Source organism: Poecilia formosa, unplaced genomic scaffold (assembly GCF_000485575.1).
Source record: "Poecilia formosa unplaced genomic scaffold, Poecilia_formosa-5.1.2 Scaffold67, whole genome shotgun sequence".
In the NCBI taxonomy this organism is placed as follows: Eukaryota; Metazoa; Chordata; class Actinopteri; order Cyprinodontiformes; family Poeciliidae; genus Poecilia; species Poecilia formosa.
Genome location: NW_006800006.1, coordinates 330,591 through 345,679, shown reverse-complemented (window position 1 = coordinate 345,679; position 15,089 = coordinate 330,591). Strand labels below are relative to the sequence as shown.

General features: G+C 40.1%; 1 protein-coding gene across 2 annotated transcripts; it reads right to left on the bottom strand.

The window, feature by feature from the left end:
* Window positions 1-1,410: 1,410 nt before the first annotated feature.
* On the bottom strand, window positions 1,411-11,693 carry LOC103139960 (Y+L amino acid transporter 2). Of its 2 annotated transcripts, none has more exons than XM_016672848.1 (10): window positions 11,548-11,693; window positions 10,814-11,401; window positions 7,509-7,634; window positions 7,283-7,427; window positions 5,696-5,819; window positions 4,921-5,024; window positions 4,728-4,824; window positions 4,483-4,632; window positions 3,695-3,878; window positions 1,411-2,546 (listed from the first exon to the last, which is right to left on the bottom strand). In XM_016672848.1, the coding sequence occupies exons 2-10, from the start codon at window positions 11,331-11,333 to the stop codon at window positions 2,452-2,454; spliced, it is 1,545 nt and encodes a 514-aa protein (XP_016528334.1). In that variant the 5' UTR covers window positions 11,334-11,401; window positions 11,548-11,693; the 3' UTR covers window positions 1,411-2,451. The 2 variants fall into 2 exon arrangements, with proteins under 2 accessions (XP_016528334.1, XP_007554909.1); XM_007554847.2 differs by having other exon boundaries at window positions 10,814-11,346; window positions 11,548-11,692.
* Window positions 11,694-15,089: the final 3,396 nt, after the last annotated feature.

Genomic DNA, 15,089 nt, shown 5'->3' with positions numbered 1-15,089 from the left:
CAGCTTTGACACAGACTGAAGCCGTGTCTGATGCAGTAAATCAGAGGAAATAGTTCAACGGTCTTCCTGAGATTCCTCAATCAGCTGCTCCCGATGTTTTCTGTTCAACAGGGCGAGGCGACGTCCGAAGGCTCCAAAGACCCGGCCGACAACGGCACCAACTTCTGCAGTCTGCAGAACCTCATCAACGGTGACAGAAATCTGTCTGCTTGTGTTCACTCCTGCTGAGGAATACGGTGGTAAGATGCTGGGTTTCTTCTCTGTTTCAGGAAGCAAGCTGAGCGACGCCGAAGGATACAAACAATTCAGCAACAAGTGGATCTGTCCGGGGTTTGACTCAGCCGTCTGCAGCTTCTCTTAAGACAAGAATAGATGGCTAAGATTTATTTATTTATTTTTTTTTGTACAATTTTCTTTTTCTAGAAGTGTCTTGTGTATTCAGGTCTATATTTTGCAGAACTTTCACTGCAGCTACAACTGCAACATGTTTGGTGTATTTCTCTTTGAACACATTGAGACTAATACTCTGCCTGTTCTTATTCTCACAACAGTTCAAGCAAAGTCAGGCTAGATGAAGAGATTTCATGGACATCAGTTTTGGAAGTCTAAATGCAGTTTATATCTGCACTTTGACTGGTCCGTTCTAACAAATAGCCATTGTTGCTCTGGCTGAAGGTTTATGGTTGAATGTAGATGCAGATGCTTCCGGTGCTAAAAGGTGACTCTTTTAGCACCGGTCTCTGATCCAGTCTCAAGTCTTTTGTAGCATCTGACAGGTTTTTTTTCAGTATTTAACTTCACTTACTGTATCTTCTTTCACTCATTAACTCAGATCAACTTCCTTACACATGTTGAATAACAGCATGATGCTGCCACCACCATGTTTCAATCTGATCAGAACACATACATCCATATGTTTTGTCTCTTATGGCTTGTGTAAAATATTATATATTCTTTTGGCTTTTTATTAAAAAAATGTCTGTTTTGCAGAACTGAATTTCTGCATGATTGAGATGGCTGCATGCTTTATATATATAAATATAAGATTTTTATATGTAAAGAATTATGAATCCTGTCTTTTAACTTCACAATGATGTTCTAGTTTATGTTTGTTTCCTATAAAATCCCAATAAAACACATCTAAGCAGAATGATTACTTTTGCAAATAAAGGAATTAAAAACATACAGTAAATCTTTAGTGAATAAAGTATTGTATTGAGAGATTTTAAAAAAAAAGTGTTTCTTTTGATTCTTTTTCTTATTATTTTTGGCCATTTTTACCATCCGTACACAGAATGAGCAAGTCAGGTCAGCCATTAATTTCTACCCACACATACTGTGCAACAATATTCTGAATATAGTCTGACTAACAAATCAGACACAGTCAACTCAAGACAAAATACACCCGTCTGAAAATAGAAAATGCTTCTTCCTTTTAATGACAAAATGTTACAGGTTTTTGGAGGTAGCATACAGATAAAGACACACACTGTTGTTTTGGAAGATACATATTGAGCTGGTAAGGTGCTTTATTTCGTTCTGTTCCTAATATCTTAAACACATTTTGAACCTATAAATTAGACCTATAGTAACAGCTGTACAACACACAAAACATAATGATTTAATTGTGAGGACCGGACTTTTCAGCTTAACCAGCGCCCTCTGCTGGGCGGAAATTGGAAAGTAGCCGCAGGTGCTTCCGGTGCTCATTTGGAGTAGCTAAACAGGTCAATTCTCTACTTCGCTATTTCACGTTTTTCTTCTTCCATTTCATACCAGCTGGCAAACAGTTGTGTCCATTACATATGTGTTTATTTCTCTTGGAAGTTATTTTTTCCTTAAAAAAATGGCAATGTATATCATAACACGTACTGCTCAAATTAAACGTATAACGTGATTTCATTTTGTTCTGCTCTGCATCCCCAGAATCAGAACCAAACACAGAGAAGCAGCATTCAGCTTCTATGCTCCATATATCTGGAACAAACTTCCAGAAAACTGCAAAACTGCTGAAACGCTTAAGTTTCTTTAAGTCAAAGCTAAAATCCCATTTGTTTAGAGCTGCTTTTGATTAATAACGATTCTTTAATGAGTGAATAGGTACCTGAAAATTAAACTATCTGATGTGTTTCTGCCAGACAGATGACTGAATTCTGTCTCTTTCTGTACGAAGCGTTTCAACACGTGTGCTTTAGCTACACATTTGTTTCAAATGTTTCCTGGTAATCCTCACAGAAGATATTCTCGGAACATACAAAAGTTGAAAAAGAAAAAAAAAATCATCACGTTCGAGTCGCTCCTTCTCAGCGAGTCTTTTAAGATTTTAGGCCCGTTTTTTTTTTTCTTTTTTTTTTTTTTTGTAAATGCAGGCCTGAATTCCCACAAACACTGTCACACTGTCCACACAGGGCTCAGGAAGCAGCTGGATGAACAGAGTCGTCCGTGTGCGTCTCACTGTGTTTTGCCACCTTCCGGCGTTCCTGTTTCTGTGTCGAACTCAGTCAGGCAGCAGTAGAGCAACATCTGTGTGTATTTGGTGATAGAAGCTTGGAGAGAGACACAGAAAGTGAAGGAAATGTCAGAAACACTTACGGCATGAATAATCTGCCGTAATATGTGGTAAATGTGTAACAAATATGCAAACTGTTAAAAAAAAATTTATTTCTCTGCTAGCAAAAAAAAAATGCAGTCTGTTATTTCTTTATTGCAACAATGCTTGATGGTGATAAACATACTATTGATAAAAACCAGCCCCTTGTTCTACGCTTTGCTTCGTCCAAAAGGTCTGGGCTCTCGGCCACCAAGAAGCAATTCCTTCCTGGAGGCGTGACTCTGTTTGAAACGACTAGATCCAGTTTTACCCAATCACTAACGTATGGCAGTAATGCATATATAATGCAACTGCTGCAATATGAAGCTTACTGGAAGTCGCAAGCGCTGTAAACAACCACAACCCACTGCGAAGAGAGAAGTGCTGAGCTGACCTACATCTTTGACAGCAACAAAATGTCTTAAAGATTCCTCTTTAATTGCACGACATTTGGAAGCGCGGCCAACATGGACAGAATGGCTTTGTTCACAATGCTGCCATTGTCAAGCTATAATCACAGGCAAACTACAATTCAAAAAATGGTGCAGAAACTCGCCGTCAACCTTCACAACTCTTCCTTCTGTTTGCTAATTGGCCAGGTTGAAATTCTACTGGAGAAATAAAAGAAATCTCAGAAAATTGAATGGAAGTGCGTAGAAATGCAATGGCCAGGCTAACTTGGACAAACTGTTGATGCCAAAGTGTCGAACACAACCCCATCAACTGACTTGTAACAAACGCTGGTTGCCGTCCCACAAAAGTGTGACCCAGCTGGTGACCAGCATGAGGAAGTTACTCTGTTTCAGGTTCTTTCCGCACACTGCAGAGCTCGCTGTTTGTTTAATGAGCAAATTGCCACTATGTTGTCTTGTGTCTTCACACCACCAATCAAGTCAGTGGTCACAAGTTAAACTTTGCTGCTTAGTCCAGAAATGCATTTTCTTTGCAGATGTGTCACCATCCAAAGGAGGACAAAACACTTTCCAACAGAATACTTCTAACTGGCAAGAAACATTGATAAACAAAGAAATATTCAGGCAAGCACAAACATCCTTGCTGTTTTTTTTTGCTAAGCTTGCATGCAAATGGAAACATAAAGCTTACTGTTGAGTTTGCGTATGAATCGGGGCTTCCTTTCCTCAGGCAGGTAAATGGTGACATAGTAAACCGGCACACCTGACAGAGCTATGCCGATCCCTATGAGAGAATTGATGGTGTCTCCGTACAGAGGGACAATGACCAGGAACAGGCTGCACATGCAGTAAACGATGGGGAAGAACAAGCTGAGCTGCAGAGACAGAAACACAGAAGATGAACTGAACAACGGCTCGTAGAATCACCTCCTGCAATACTTTCCCAGTATTTGTTTCCTGTAGAACTTTGTCAATCTCTCACATCACTGTGGAGGATTTCTGATCCTTTGTACATTGGCCGAACCACTGCAGCTTCTCTTTCATTCTGTTGAATATCTGAAGCTGTATTTGATTGTTGTCATGTTGACAGCATGATTTCAGCCTAGCATCAAATAACTCTCATAAGGAAAGCGGCCACTCTGACATGACGGACGTCAAAACAACAAAACAACCTATGTGCGCGTAAACTCCTGTAACGCTTGTCAAAAAACAACAAAAATCTAATATGTCTTTCATTTAGTTGGCTTCACTGTAAAATCATTAAATGTTTGTGTCGGCTATACAAACAGAGGAGAATGCAAACTAAGCTTATTTTATCGTAAACCTTTTGTTGAGAACAGAAGACAACGATGGATTGCAGCCATCAACTGGATTGATTGCCAACTATTACTTATGGATTTGAAGCAACAATTTGTACAAGGTAAGAAGACTTAACGTTCATGATCAGTGATCAGTGAGATGCAATCAAGTATGGCGTACCTTGACTGGTCTGTGTCTGTCTGGCTGTTTGATGCGCAGGTAGATGAGGCCGGCCACAGACAGACCGACATAAAGCCAGTAACTGAAGCTGAAGTAGTTGATGAGCAGGAACACATCCTCCACACACAGGAAGATCAGACCCATGACCCCCTGAAGCCACAGTTAAAAATTTCAGATGTCTTTCTTTTCAGCATTTTGATCAGGCGTTCATTTGTTTGGATGCAACATGGTGGTGTGCTTCTCACATTGAACAGCAGCGCCGGTACGGGCGTGTAGCGGTTCAGGTGGATCAGACTCAGGCTGTCCGGGAGGTGGCCCTCTCTAGCCCCGACAAAGAACAGCCTGTGTTGCACAAACGGAAAGATTAACAGAGCATACTTCTGGTTCCTTTGACCACATGAACTCAATGTGAGCACCTTCTCCATGCTTTCTGAGTACCGTGAAGCAGCAATGACGGAAGCGTTGAGTCCTCCGTAGCAGGACATGGCCACCGATATCGGGACGATCCAGCTGAACGGACCGAGCACTGCATTTCCAAACGTCTGTGGGGGCAATGAAGGAGAGAAAACTGATACTCCAATAATGCACATTGTACCATTTTTCCCAGTAGGATAAGCCTAGAATATTTCAGTTCTTTCAAAAAAAGATTCTGCTTTTACTCATTAAACAACAGATACACCAGATAGTGTTTTCCAATTAAGAAAAAAGTTAGAACACCCTACTACTACTACTACTACTAGCTATTTCTTACTAGCTAGTATTACCCCCATTAGCTAAACTAACTTTAGTAAAAATAACTTAAAATAACTACCACCTTCTTACCAGGCTGACCTTTTCCTTGAACAATTTGGGATCATATTCCAGAGAAAAATAGGGCTGTGCAACCCTAAAAGTTACCCTAAACTTTCATGATCAGCTCTGACTCCATTTTCTTCATGGTTTTTGTTAATGTCACACCCTTAACAGGAGCAAATTTTATTCACCTTCTCTGATTACCGGCATCCTGAGAACTCTAACATAAACCCTTTAGCGTTAGAGTTCTGAGTCAACAACAATGAAACATAAACCGTCCAGCCAAAATGTCAGTAAGACTCACAGCCTGGGCACCTCTATAAAAATGTCCTGGTTGCCCCACCACATTCATCCCTCACTAGAGCAGCTTTATATTTAGTATCAGTGGGACTTTTCTCTCGGGTGACTGTTTGCTTCTTACCACAGCAACAGCGTCGCTGGCCAGCAGGGACTGCATGTCTAGAACTACATAGTATGCGGCGTTGGTCAACAGGTAGATGATGGTCACGATGGGCATGGAGACGGCGATGGCCAGGGGGAGATTCCTGCAACAGAGCCACAAGAACTGACGTGCAGAAAAGAACTGTAACACATGACACAACTTGGACTCAGTCGCAGCTTTCTAGGTATCAGCTTCTACTGAGCTATATATGTATCTTTAATAGTGATGCATGACTTATTAGAGGAATAGTTTGTGTAGTCTGGTTAGGTTTTGTTGACCTATGATGAGTGAGTGGCCTGCCGTCTGTTGTGGAAAGATTTGAAATCGCAGTGGCTGTTAAAAAGTGACGATATCCACAGGTTTTGTGGACTCCTGCAATTCAAAGCGACTCAAACTGGTAACATTCATATCAACGTTACGCTGGTGGAAATCAACCATATACACTTCCACAAGAAACCACTTGTGTTTTTTGCGCTGTTTGCTCGACCAAATGATCTGCATTGTGACACAAAAGACGCCTCTACTTCCATCAGCTAATCATCAGGGTTACTTTCCAAGCAAATTAGGAGGCCTGGAAAGGCCTGTTGGATGGTAAATAAATTTTACCAACCACTTTACTCTAGAGCCTCATTCAACCGATCTCACACACAAAAAGGCACATATTCTTCAATAAACAGATTGGGATTAAGCTCTTTGCCACATGTGACAGGAAGAACTGGAATCAAGCCTCAAACTGATTACGCTGTATGGAACTACTGGTATTTTTGAATATTGTTTGGAGAAAAGTTCCACAATTAGACGAAACCGCCAAAACACCTTTAATCTGCAGCAGTTGTCACGCCAGGGCACTAGATGGTGTGATTTTAGTACGTCGTCGAAAGGCATATGTGCTTTTGACCATAAGCTTGCACCTCGTTTAGAAAACAGTGACATATCTCCAATGCTCATGTAGCATTGTGCTAAACTGTACAGGTTAAGTAGCACACACAGCACAACGCTACCCGCCTTTGTTTTCATTGTTTTCTGTCCATCCATGAGTAAAACAAACCCTGCAGCCGTGCGTTCTGCACATGTATGCTTTAATGAGAACTTTCACTCTGAGACTCAGATTCATTAAGTCCCGGTGTGAGAGACTCCGATCACTGGAGACATGCAAATGTTACAGTTTCTTTGAAAACCTTTGAAAATGGGGCCTCAGGTTGCAAGATGACTATTATTAGCACTGAACAACAGTTGGCCACTGTAGAGTTGTAGCGTTGCTGCTATTGTACACTGTAAATACCTCTTGCTGAGTCCAAGAGATTACTACCAATCTCTCTGAATTTAGAAGGAAAATGCTGATGATCTGGGATATTAATGCAGCCAACAGCCTTTATCAGTGTGAGTTTGTCTCACACTAATGTTGATGTTCTGAGAAGCCCAACTAACTTAGTTTCTTTCGTTTCTTGTAAAAGTGTAAAAAGTCACTGCTCCCTTATGCAGCATCCCAGGATTTCAGTTTGAGTTGAAGCAAAATGACGACAAACATGAGCTGTTCCCGACCGATCCTGGGCATGCTCAGTTTACCTCTCAGGATTCTTAATTTCCTCCGTGACGAAGTTGAGCGTGTCCCAGCCTGAGTAGGAGAACAGAGCTGAGTAGAGAGCCAAAGCTATGGCTCCAGAATCGGTTGAGGACCCCTCGAACGGACTCTCAAAACTATTTATATCTCCTACAGAAAAAAAGCCAAAGATTAAAGCAGGTGATTTTTTTCCCTTTCTCTGATGCTTTCCTACTTTTGGTTTTTACTTACCTGTCACTATTTTCAGGAGTCCAACGATGATTATGAGGAAGAGGGCCATGAGCTTGGCATATGTGAAGATGTCCTGGACCAGAGTCCCCCACTTCACATAAGCACAGTTTATGAAGATCAATATACCTGGAGAAGCAAAAGAACACAATAGATCACCCTCGTAGCCAAGATGTTAAACTTACATCACATTGGTTTCCATACTAAATAATTGCCTGTAGGGGGGAAGAAAATGAACTGTAATGCAACCAGCCTATGGTCTAAGGCTACGTTCACACAGCAGGTCTTGATCTATTCCGATTCTTTGCGTGCTCGTTCATGCCACTAACTAAATGCAACCACCACTAGATCTCTGTGTGAACGGTTCAAGACCCCAAGCGACCCGCACACAGCGACCCGCTGCTAATGGAAGTAATAATGGACGATTTTAAAGTTTATTCAGCAATGGGAGCCAACAGTATAGTCACAAGATCATAGCAACATGAAGGGAGCTAATACTAATAAAGCACATCTAACAGAAATGGGCTTTTTTGGAGCATTGACTGCAACTTCTGCAGTGAAATTTGGATGCGTAGTGAGAACCAGGATAATGATGAGATGAGCTTCAGTGACACAAGCTTCTTTCAGAATTCATTTTCATAATGATCATGGTTTGCTTCAGCCATTGTTTGTGTCCAGATTTACTTTGCCCGGCTTCCTCTGTTACTTCAATGACGTAAACGTCGGACAATTTGACATGACCGCTCTACTGCAGACACTTTGAAAACTATCGGATATGTATTTGATTTAGTAAATACTGTATGTAAGTGGCGCGATTTGGATTTTTTAGGGTATGAAAAGATCGGACATTGGGCCGTTCAGACTGCCATGGAACAGTCGGATATGGGTTGCATCTGGACAAAAACAGTTTGGGTCTTATTTGCCTGCTGTGTGCATAGCCTATGAGTGCCCCTAAGAGATCAAATCATTTTAATGTTAGCTGATTCAATTAGAAAATAGGTTGGCCTGCAGTCAGTTGAGGTCACTTTGAAAATTCAACATGCTGACGGGAATCATTTTCCATGGTTGCAAGCCAAACATTTGCTTAGCTTAGCTGCTAGCTTATGCTAAGCAAACTGATATCTAGGTCATGTCTCCCTTGGCAAAGAGAGGATTATCAGATGAAAGCATACATTGTTTATTTAAAGCAACATATTTAAGTAATCCTTTGAAACAAGACAAATAAGTAATAGCATGTCAGAGCTAATACACTTTGCTTAAAATCAAAGCTAGTGTATTTTCATGTTAGGGTGGCAGACAATATGTTTGAGTAAGATGAACATTGTTCTTTCATTCTATGACTTACTGACAACATGTCTCCAAAATTCCAAGCAAAAATTTAGTATTTATTTGCAGAAAATGAGAAATGGTTAAAATAACGACAAAGATGCACATGCTTTCAGACCTCAAATAATGCAAAGAAAACAAGTTAATATTCATTTAGAAACAACAATGCTAATGTTTTAACTCAGGAAGAGTTCAGAAATCATTATTTGGTGGAATAACCAGGAGGTTTTCAGTGAGGTTCAGTGCAGCCGTCTCTTTATTTTTTCAAGAGCTGTACATTAGCTGTGGATTTGTTTCACTGTTATCTCTATCGCAACATTATGTAGAACCTGATCTAAGCAGAAACGCAAAAAAAAGAAGAAGAACAGAATGGATAGAAGTTGGTAGAAGGGAAGAGGAGGGCAACGTAAAGTAAATCCTCCAGTAGTTACTAAATAACATGGGGTGGGAGGCCATCTAAGGTGATGGTATCCCCACTCAGGCCCGGCTGTCAGAAGCCTGAGAATGTGAGTCTGCATCGGGTCGCAGTATGCGCAGTATGCGGTTACGAAAACAGAAACCTTTTTCCTGGTACAGCGGCTCGTGACGCTGTTGCTCAGTAGCCTAAATACTGCTTCTGCTTTTGGGGTCTTCAAAGCACAAAACCAGGCTGTTATACACACTGTGGCATTCTGCAACATGTTCTACTGAGTCTGCCTCTGACCTCAACTCTGACCTCAACGAAGCTGAAAGCAAAATTAGAAATGGTGAACACTGGAAAGCTAGCGTGTATCATTTTACATCGAGCAAATTGAAACCAGTGCAACAATTACTGGAAGAAAACTTAACTCAAGACGCCCTTTGACCCAGGATTATAAAGCAACAGGAATCTTATATTTAAGCTGAGGAACAAGACAACAGAATTCATGCTGCAGCTGTTGTTAGTGAGCATAAAGTTCTTCCTCACTGAATTGTAACTGCTTTACATCTAATCTCTCTATGACTCCATATTGTGTCTTATGACAGTTTGTTCTGCCATTGATCCTCACATCTCCCATCAAAACATGTTTGTCTCTGGGACACAGAACCAACCTGAACACCATGACGGTCAATCCTGTTACACCAACATGTTTCTTCTGACTAAAGGTAAAATTAATACTTTTAGGCTGACCGAAGTCAGCTGGTTGTTCAACAATAACTGAATATATTTTTTGCAAGTGGCATCTTGTCCTGAGTATTCATTACCCAATAAATGTATGATCACAGTATAATACTTTGACCTTTTTGAATTTTACACCTAAAAATTAACCAGAGTATGAAAAAACTAAGACTGCCACTATGACTAATGAAAAATAAACTGAAACTAAATAATATTTAATAAATAATGACGAATAAAAACTAGCAAACACTCTCTAAAAATTTATTAAATCTAACAGAATTAGACAAACAAAAAGTCTCAACAAAATAAAACTCAACTATAATAGAAAAGCCAAAACTGTTACAACACTGCTTCCAGCCTGACTGAGTTGTAGCTCGTCATGAGAGAATAACTGTCAAAAAACACCAGTGGAAACATGCAAAAAGTTAGTTTTGAATGCTGTAATAACAATATAAGCTTTTATATTAATTTTTAAGAATAGTATGGTTCATTTTTCAACAGGCATCTTTGTTGAAATGTATTTTTATGTTTTATTTTTTTTAACTCTTTATACATTGAAATTTTATCTTTGGCACATGCATGAATGCTGCATTGGGCAAGTCCCCCTTCTGCTCCAAACCTAATCCCCACTTGCCCCTTGCCCTCCCAAATATTACACAATAAATCAAATTTATGGAAATGAAAACCAGGCAGCAAACTTCAACTTTGTGATGTTTATGAGCATCAAAAGTTTTGTGCACCTACTCAAAACAGACCATCATGCCATGCAGAAGAGCAATAGAAGAATTAGCGCAGGGAGCAGCTGACAGATGAGCGGTATTTTCAAAGTCACACACATCCTTACAGAGGCAGGCTGCAGCGAGGAGGCGCACCGCGTCGTACGGCGGCTGGCAGGTCGGGTAGAGAGCTTCCACCAGGTAGAAAGCGAATGTCAGCGATATCGCCGCCTGGCTGGCCGGCTCGATCAGTAGGATGGATGTCCACAGACGAATGAAAGCCAGGAAGCCGCCGAACGACTCCAGGATGTAGGCGTAGCTGGCTCCGGATTTGGGGATGGTGGTGCCAAGCTCAGCGTAGCAAAGGGCTCCGAACACCGAGAACATACCACCAAGGGCCCAGATCAGCAGGGACAGCCCAAAGGAGCCGCTGTACATCAGAACCCCCTTGGGCGAGACAAAGATCCCGGAGCCTATCATATTGCCCACTATGAGGCAGATCCCGTTGATGAGGGAAATCTCCCTCTTCATCTGCATCTTCTCCCGCTGCCCACCATTTGGAGTCTTCAGGTCTTCCTCGGACGCAGCCGGGGAACTCGGGCATATTGTCTGCGACATGACCCCGATGGTCTGCCTTAAATCCCCCATCTGTGCTTCAGTCCTGATGTTGAGGTAAAGGAGCAACAATTGGATAGAGCCCAATGTACTGGTGGAAGCTTTTTCCCAAACAACAAAACTGCAGAATAACAACGTGAGGCCAATGCCAGCAACTTACGGACAAGTTATAAAACACGTCATTAAGGTAGAAATACAGAATACACATGTAACAACTACAAACATTTAGACTAGCAAGTCAGCTCACCTTGTTTATGAGATATGAGTCTTTTCTTGTCCTGGGTCAGTGTGACCTCTCCAAGTCTCCAGTTGGACACTGGTTAGATCAGAACTGAGAGGCAGCGACAGTCGGACGATGTTGCAATGTCTGCAAGCCTGCACAAACACAACCTGTGTTTTCCAAGCACTGGCCAAAGCACACGTCCACATGCCTCCAGTGTGCTATTTTCAGAGACAAGCAGCTCCTGCCTTCAGGGAGCCTTTCAGGGCGAACCAAGCCACCTCTGAGCCCAAATACAGCCCAGACAATGACCAGATGGGTTTCAAAGGTTGGCCAACTTGTTGGTAAGAGAGGGTGCTATGATAAAGGATGGCTTTAGACACAGACCTGAACACAAAAGTAACATGCTAAAGGCCAGGTAAGAGCAATGTGAAGAGATCTTTATGTTCTTGATAAGTCACTAGTGTAGAACTGTAGTCCAATCTCCAACTTTCCATTCAGCAGCAAAATGATTGGAAAAACAGTTTGGACAGTTAACGACCGGCTGCTTTCAGTCCAGTTTTTCCATGGTCACCTCTGTACTGAGATGCAGACTGTGGAATAACCGCGGTGCTGGTTCTGTTGGACCTCAGCACAGGATTTGACACTGTTGATTGTAGCTGTGTTTCCATTACAAAGGTGCACAAAACTTTGTCAATAGTTTGGTATTTTTTTAATGTAAAAAAAAACATAACTTCGCAATTGCTGTGTTTCTGTTAAATAAGAAGCACGATTAAAATCACATGATTAAGTTTGTCTATACAATAAGTCATTAAAAAACACGCCACACCATCATCCTCCATCTCCAGCTGTCGTCTTATTCAACATCTGGTGTTTGGATGATGTGACTTGTATGATGCAGAAAAAGTGTCTCCATTGCAGTTTTGCAAAATAAACCAATGTTGATATGACCAAAAGAACGTCCAAACTTTTTTTTTAATCAAAATTGGAGTGTTTCCATTCAGCAAGTTTATTTTCAAAATAAACTGCAGAGGTTCCCCAAGATTCAATCCTCCTCTTATTTAACATCAGCAGTCTCCAAACTCAACAGCTAACACCCTGCAACTTTTAGATGAAACAATTAGAAATAAATAAATAAATCAAGCAAAACAGCAGGCAGAGATAAAAACAGAATATTTATTTGAATTCAGTAAATGATATTGCATTTGAAAAATGTCTTAGTTGTAATTGCAGCTACACGTCAACCTAAACATTTCCTGACCGACGACCACGGACATGAACTAGTTCAGGTCAGCTCTGCAAAAAGACAACCCTGCTCCCTTTTCACAAAAATACACACTTCACAAATACTTAAAATAATGCAGTTATCACACACAGTATAAAATATAGAACATCATATACGAGTTATCAAATTTTTGTCACATTTTATTCCTCGACTTTGCTTGATATGTGTGTGAAGAGCTTTTCCACGTTGTTCACTTTTAATAGAGTCGAGACCACAAGCAGAATATGAGGCACAGTTTTCAAAGACAAGGCAACACATGTCCACCGTATGGAAGCATATGGACCTCTCCTGGTCCTTATCTTGGCATTGTAATAATGATTCGGGGGTGACACTGCTTTTTAAGTATGGGCCACCTTATAATCTTTTTTTTAATGTACTGAGATTAAGTCTGGGTAATAACCAAGTCTTGGCATCAAAGTAAGAAGACATTATGTGTATTTTTTCCCAGACGATATTTATTCCGTCATGACAGCAAGTGTGGAAGAAAGCTGAAAATTCTCCCAGCAGTAACTGGAATTGAAGCACCTATTGGAGAAAACGAAGGCCACAATCACAACAGTAAGGCCCTTGATTAATGTAAAAATGGCCAAACATCACATCATGTTCGAAAAGTGCAAATTGTTTAACTTCATACCATTAAGCTATAAAGTTTTTTATTTTTTTTTAAATGGACTGAAAAATTATATTTAGCAGTGGGAAATCTGGTCTAGTTAAAACAAATTCAGCTCTACCAGGGCGAACCGCTGACCAGTTGCTGGCAAACAACTGATCATGTTCCCCACATGAGCGCTACCAGGTTGCCGTGACGACAACACTCTTCAGTGGGGAAGCTATAGGAAGACTCGAAGTTTACCGTTTTTCTTTTGTTTTCTTCAGTGAGCTGATTAAAAATGAAACATCGTTTGGAGCTCGTGTGTTATTTGCTACTGTCAAACAAGGATAAAACAGGAAGTGAACAGATTACAGTGAATTCTCCAGGAAATACACACAGACTGCTGCTTACAGTGGCAAACACTAACCACACTAATTATAAAAGATTCTTACAATATCAGCATTAAATGTCAACCAAGTAGTCATGTTTTACAGCGATTTCTCTCTCCAACACACACAGTGTGACTGAATGAGTCATTATATGATAATGAGAAAATGATAGAAACCTGATGGCATGATTGGGGTTATTATTACTTTTGCAGGTTAAATTGTTTCAGTAAAGGAACATATGAATATTGTTCATGGTTTAATAGATGAGCAACTGATACAATATGATGAAGTGGTCAGTGACGGTTCTAGACTTTAAGCAACAGATTAATAGAAAAATTTTTTTTTGGTGACATCATCATAGTCGTAATAAATCATGGGAAATGATCCAGTTTTGCTCCTCCCTTTGTGCATTTAAAATAAGCTGCAGCAGCAGGAATATTTGTTTAAGAATAGACTTTCAAATAAATTACATAATATAAATTCAATCTGATATTTTTTTAAATCCAATCTTTAATTTCTTAATTTTAAGAAAATAATTTCCAACAAAGTTACTTTACTGGTTCCTCTAACAATCCCTTTAACATCAATGCATCACTTTTAGGCCTCTAAGATCTTCTAAATTGTGATCCAAGTTTTTTTTTAATATCCAATTCAAATAAATAATAATAATAAAAAAAACATTGTTTATCCCAAAGAGAAATTAAATGCTGTAACTTATATCATCCATGTATCTTCAAAGTCGTGGATAGTGATGTTTATTTCCCATCGTGTGCTCAAAAGTTTGGTTAGCTTTTGCTACCTGGAGAGTGAGGAGGACTTCCTTCACATGTGCCTTTTGGAATAATTAATGTTCTCAATACAGGAGTTTTTAAAAGAAAAGTAATTCTGGAGGAATTCAGAAAGGTGCAAAGCTACAAAATTATAGGAATACTGAGTGAGGGGAGGCAAAAAAAAAAAAAAAAAAGTTTTTCGATTGAAGCTTGTTACCGTCCTGCTAACTAGATCTTGTTATCTGGTTGTCATTGTATTGACAATTAATAGCAAAACATTGCGGGGTTTTTTCAGATTCTTTGATTGATTTAGTCATTTTCCCGACTCAGTGCTTAGCAACGGCACTTGTGTGTCGCACAGTAGACACTTGACGTCCAGTCCAGTAATATGATCAATGGTCTTTTTTTTTTTTTTTGCCTCACCTCCCTCAGTATTCCTATAATTTTGTAGCTTTGCACCTTTCTGAATTCCTCCAGAATTAATTTTCTTCTAAAAACTCCTGTATTGAGAACATTAATTATTCCAAAAGGCA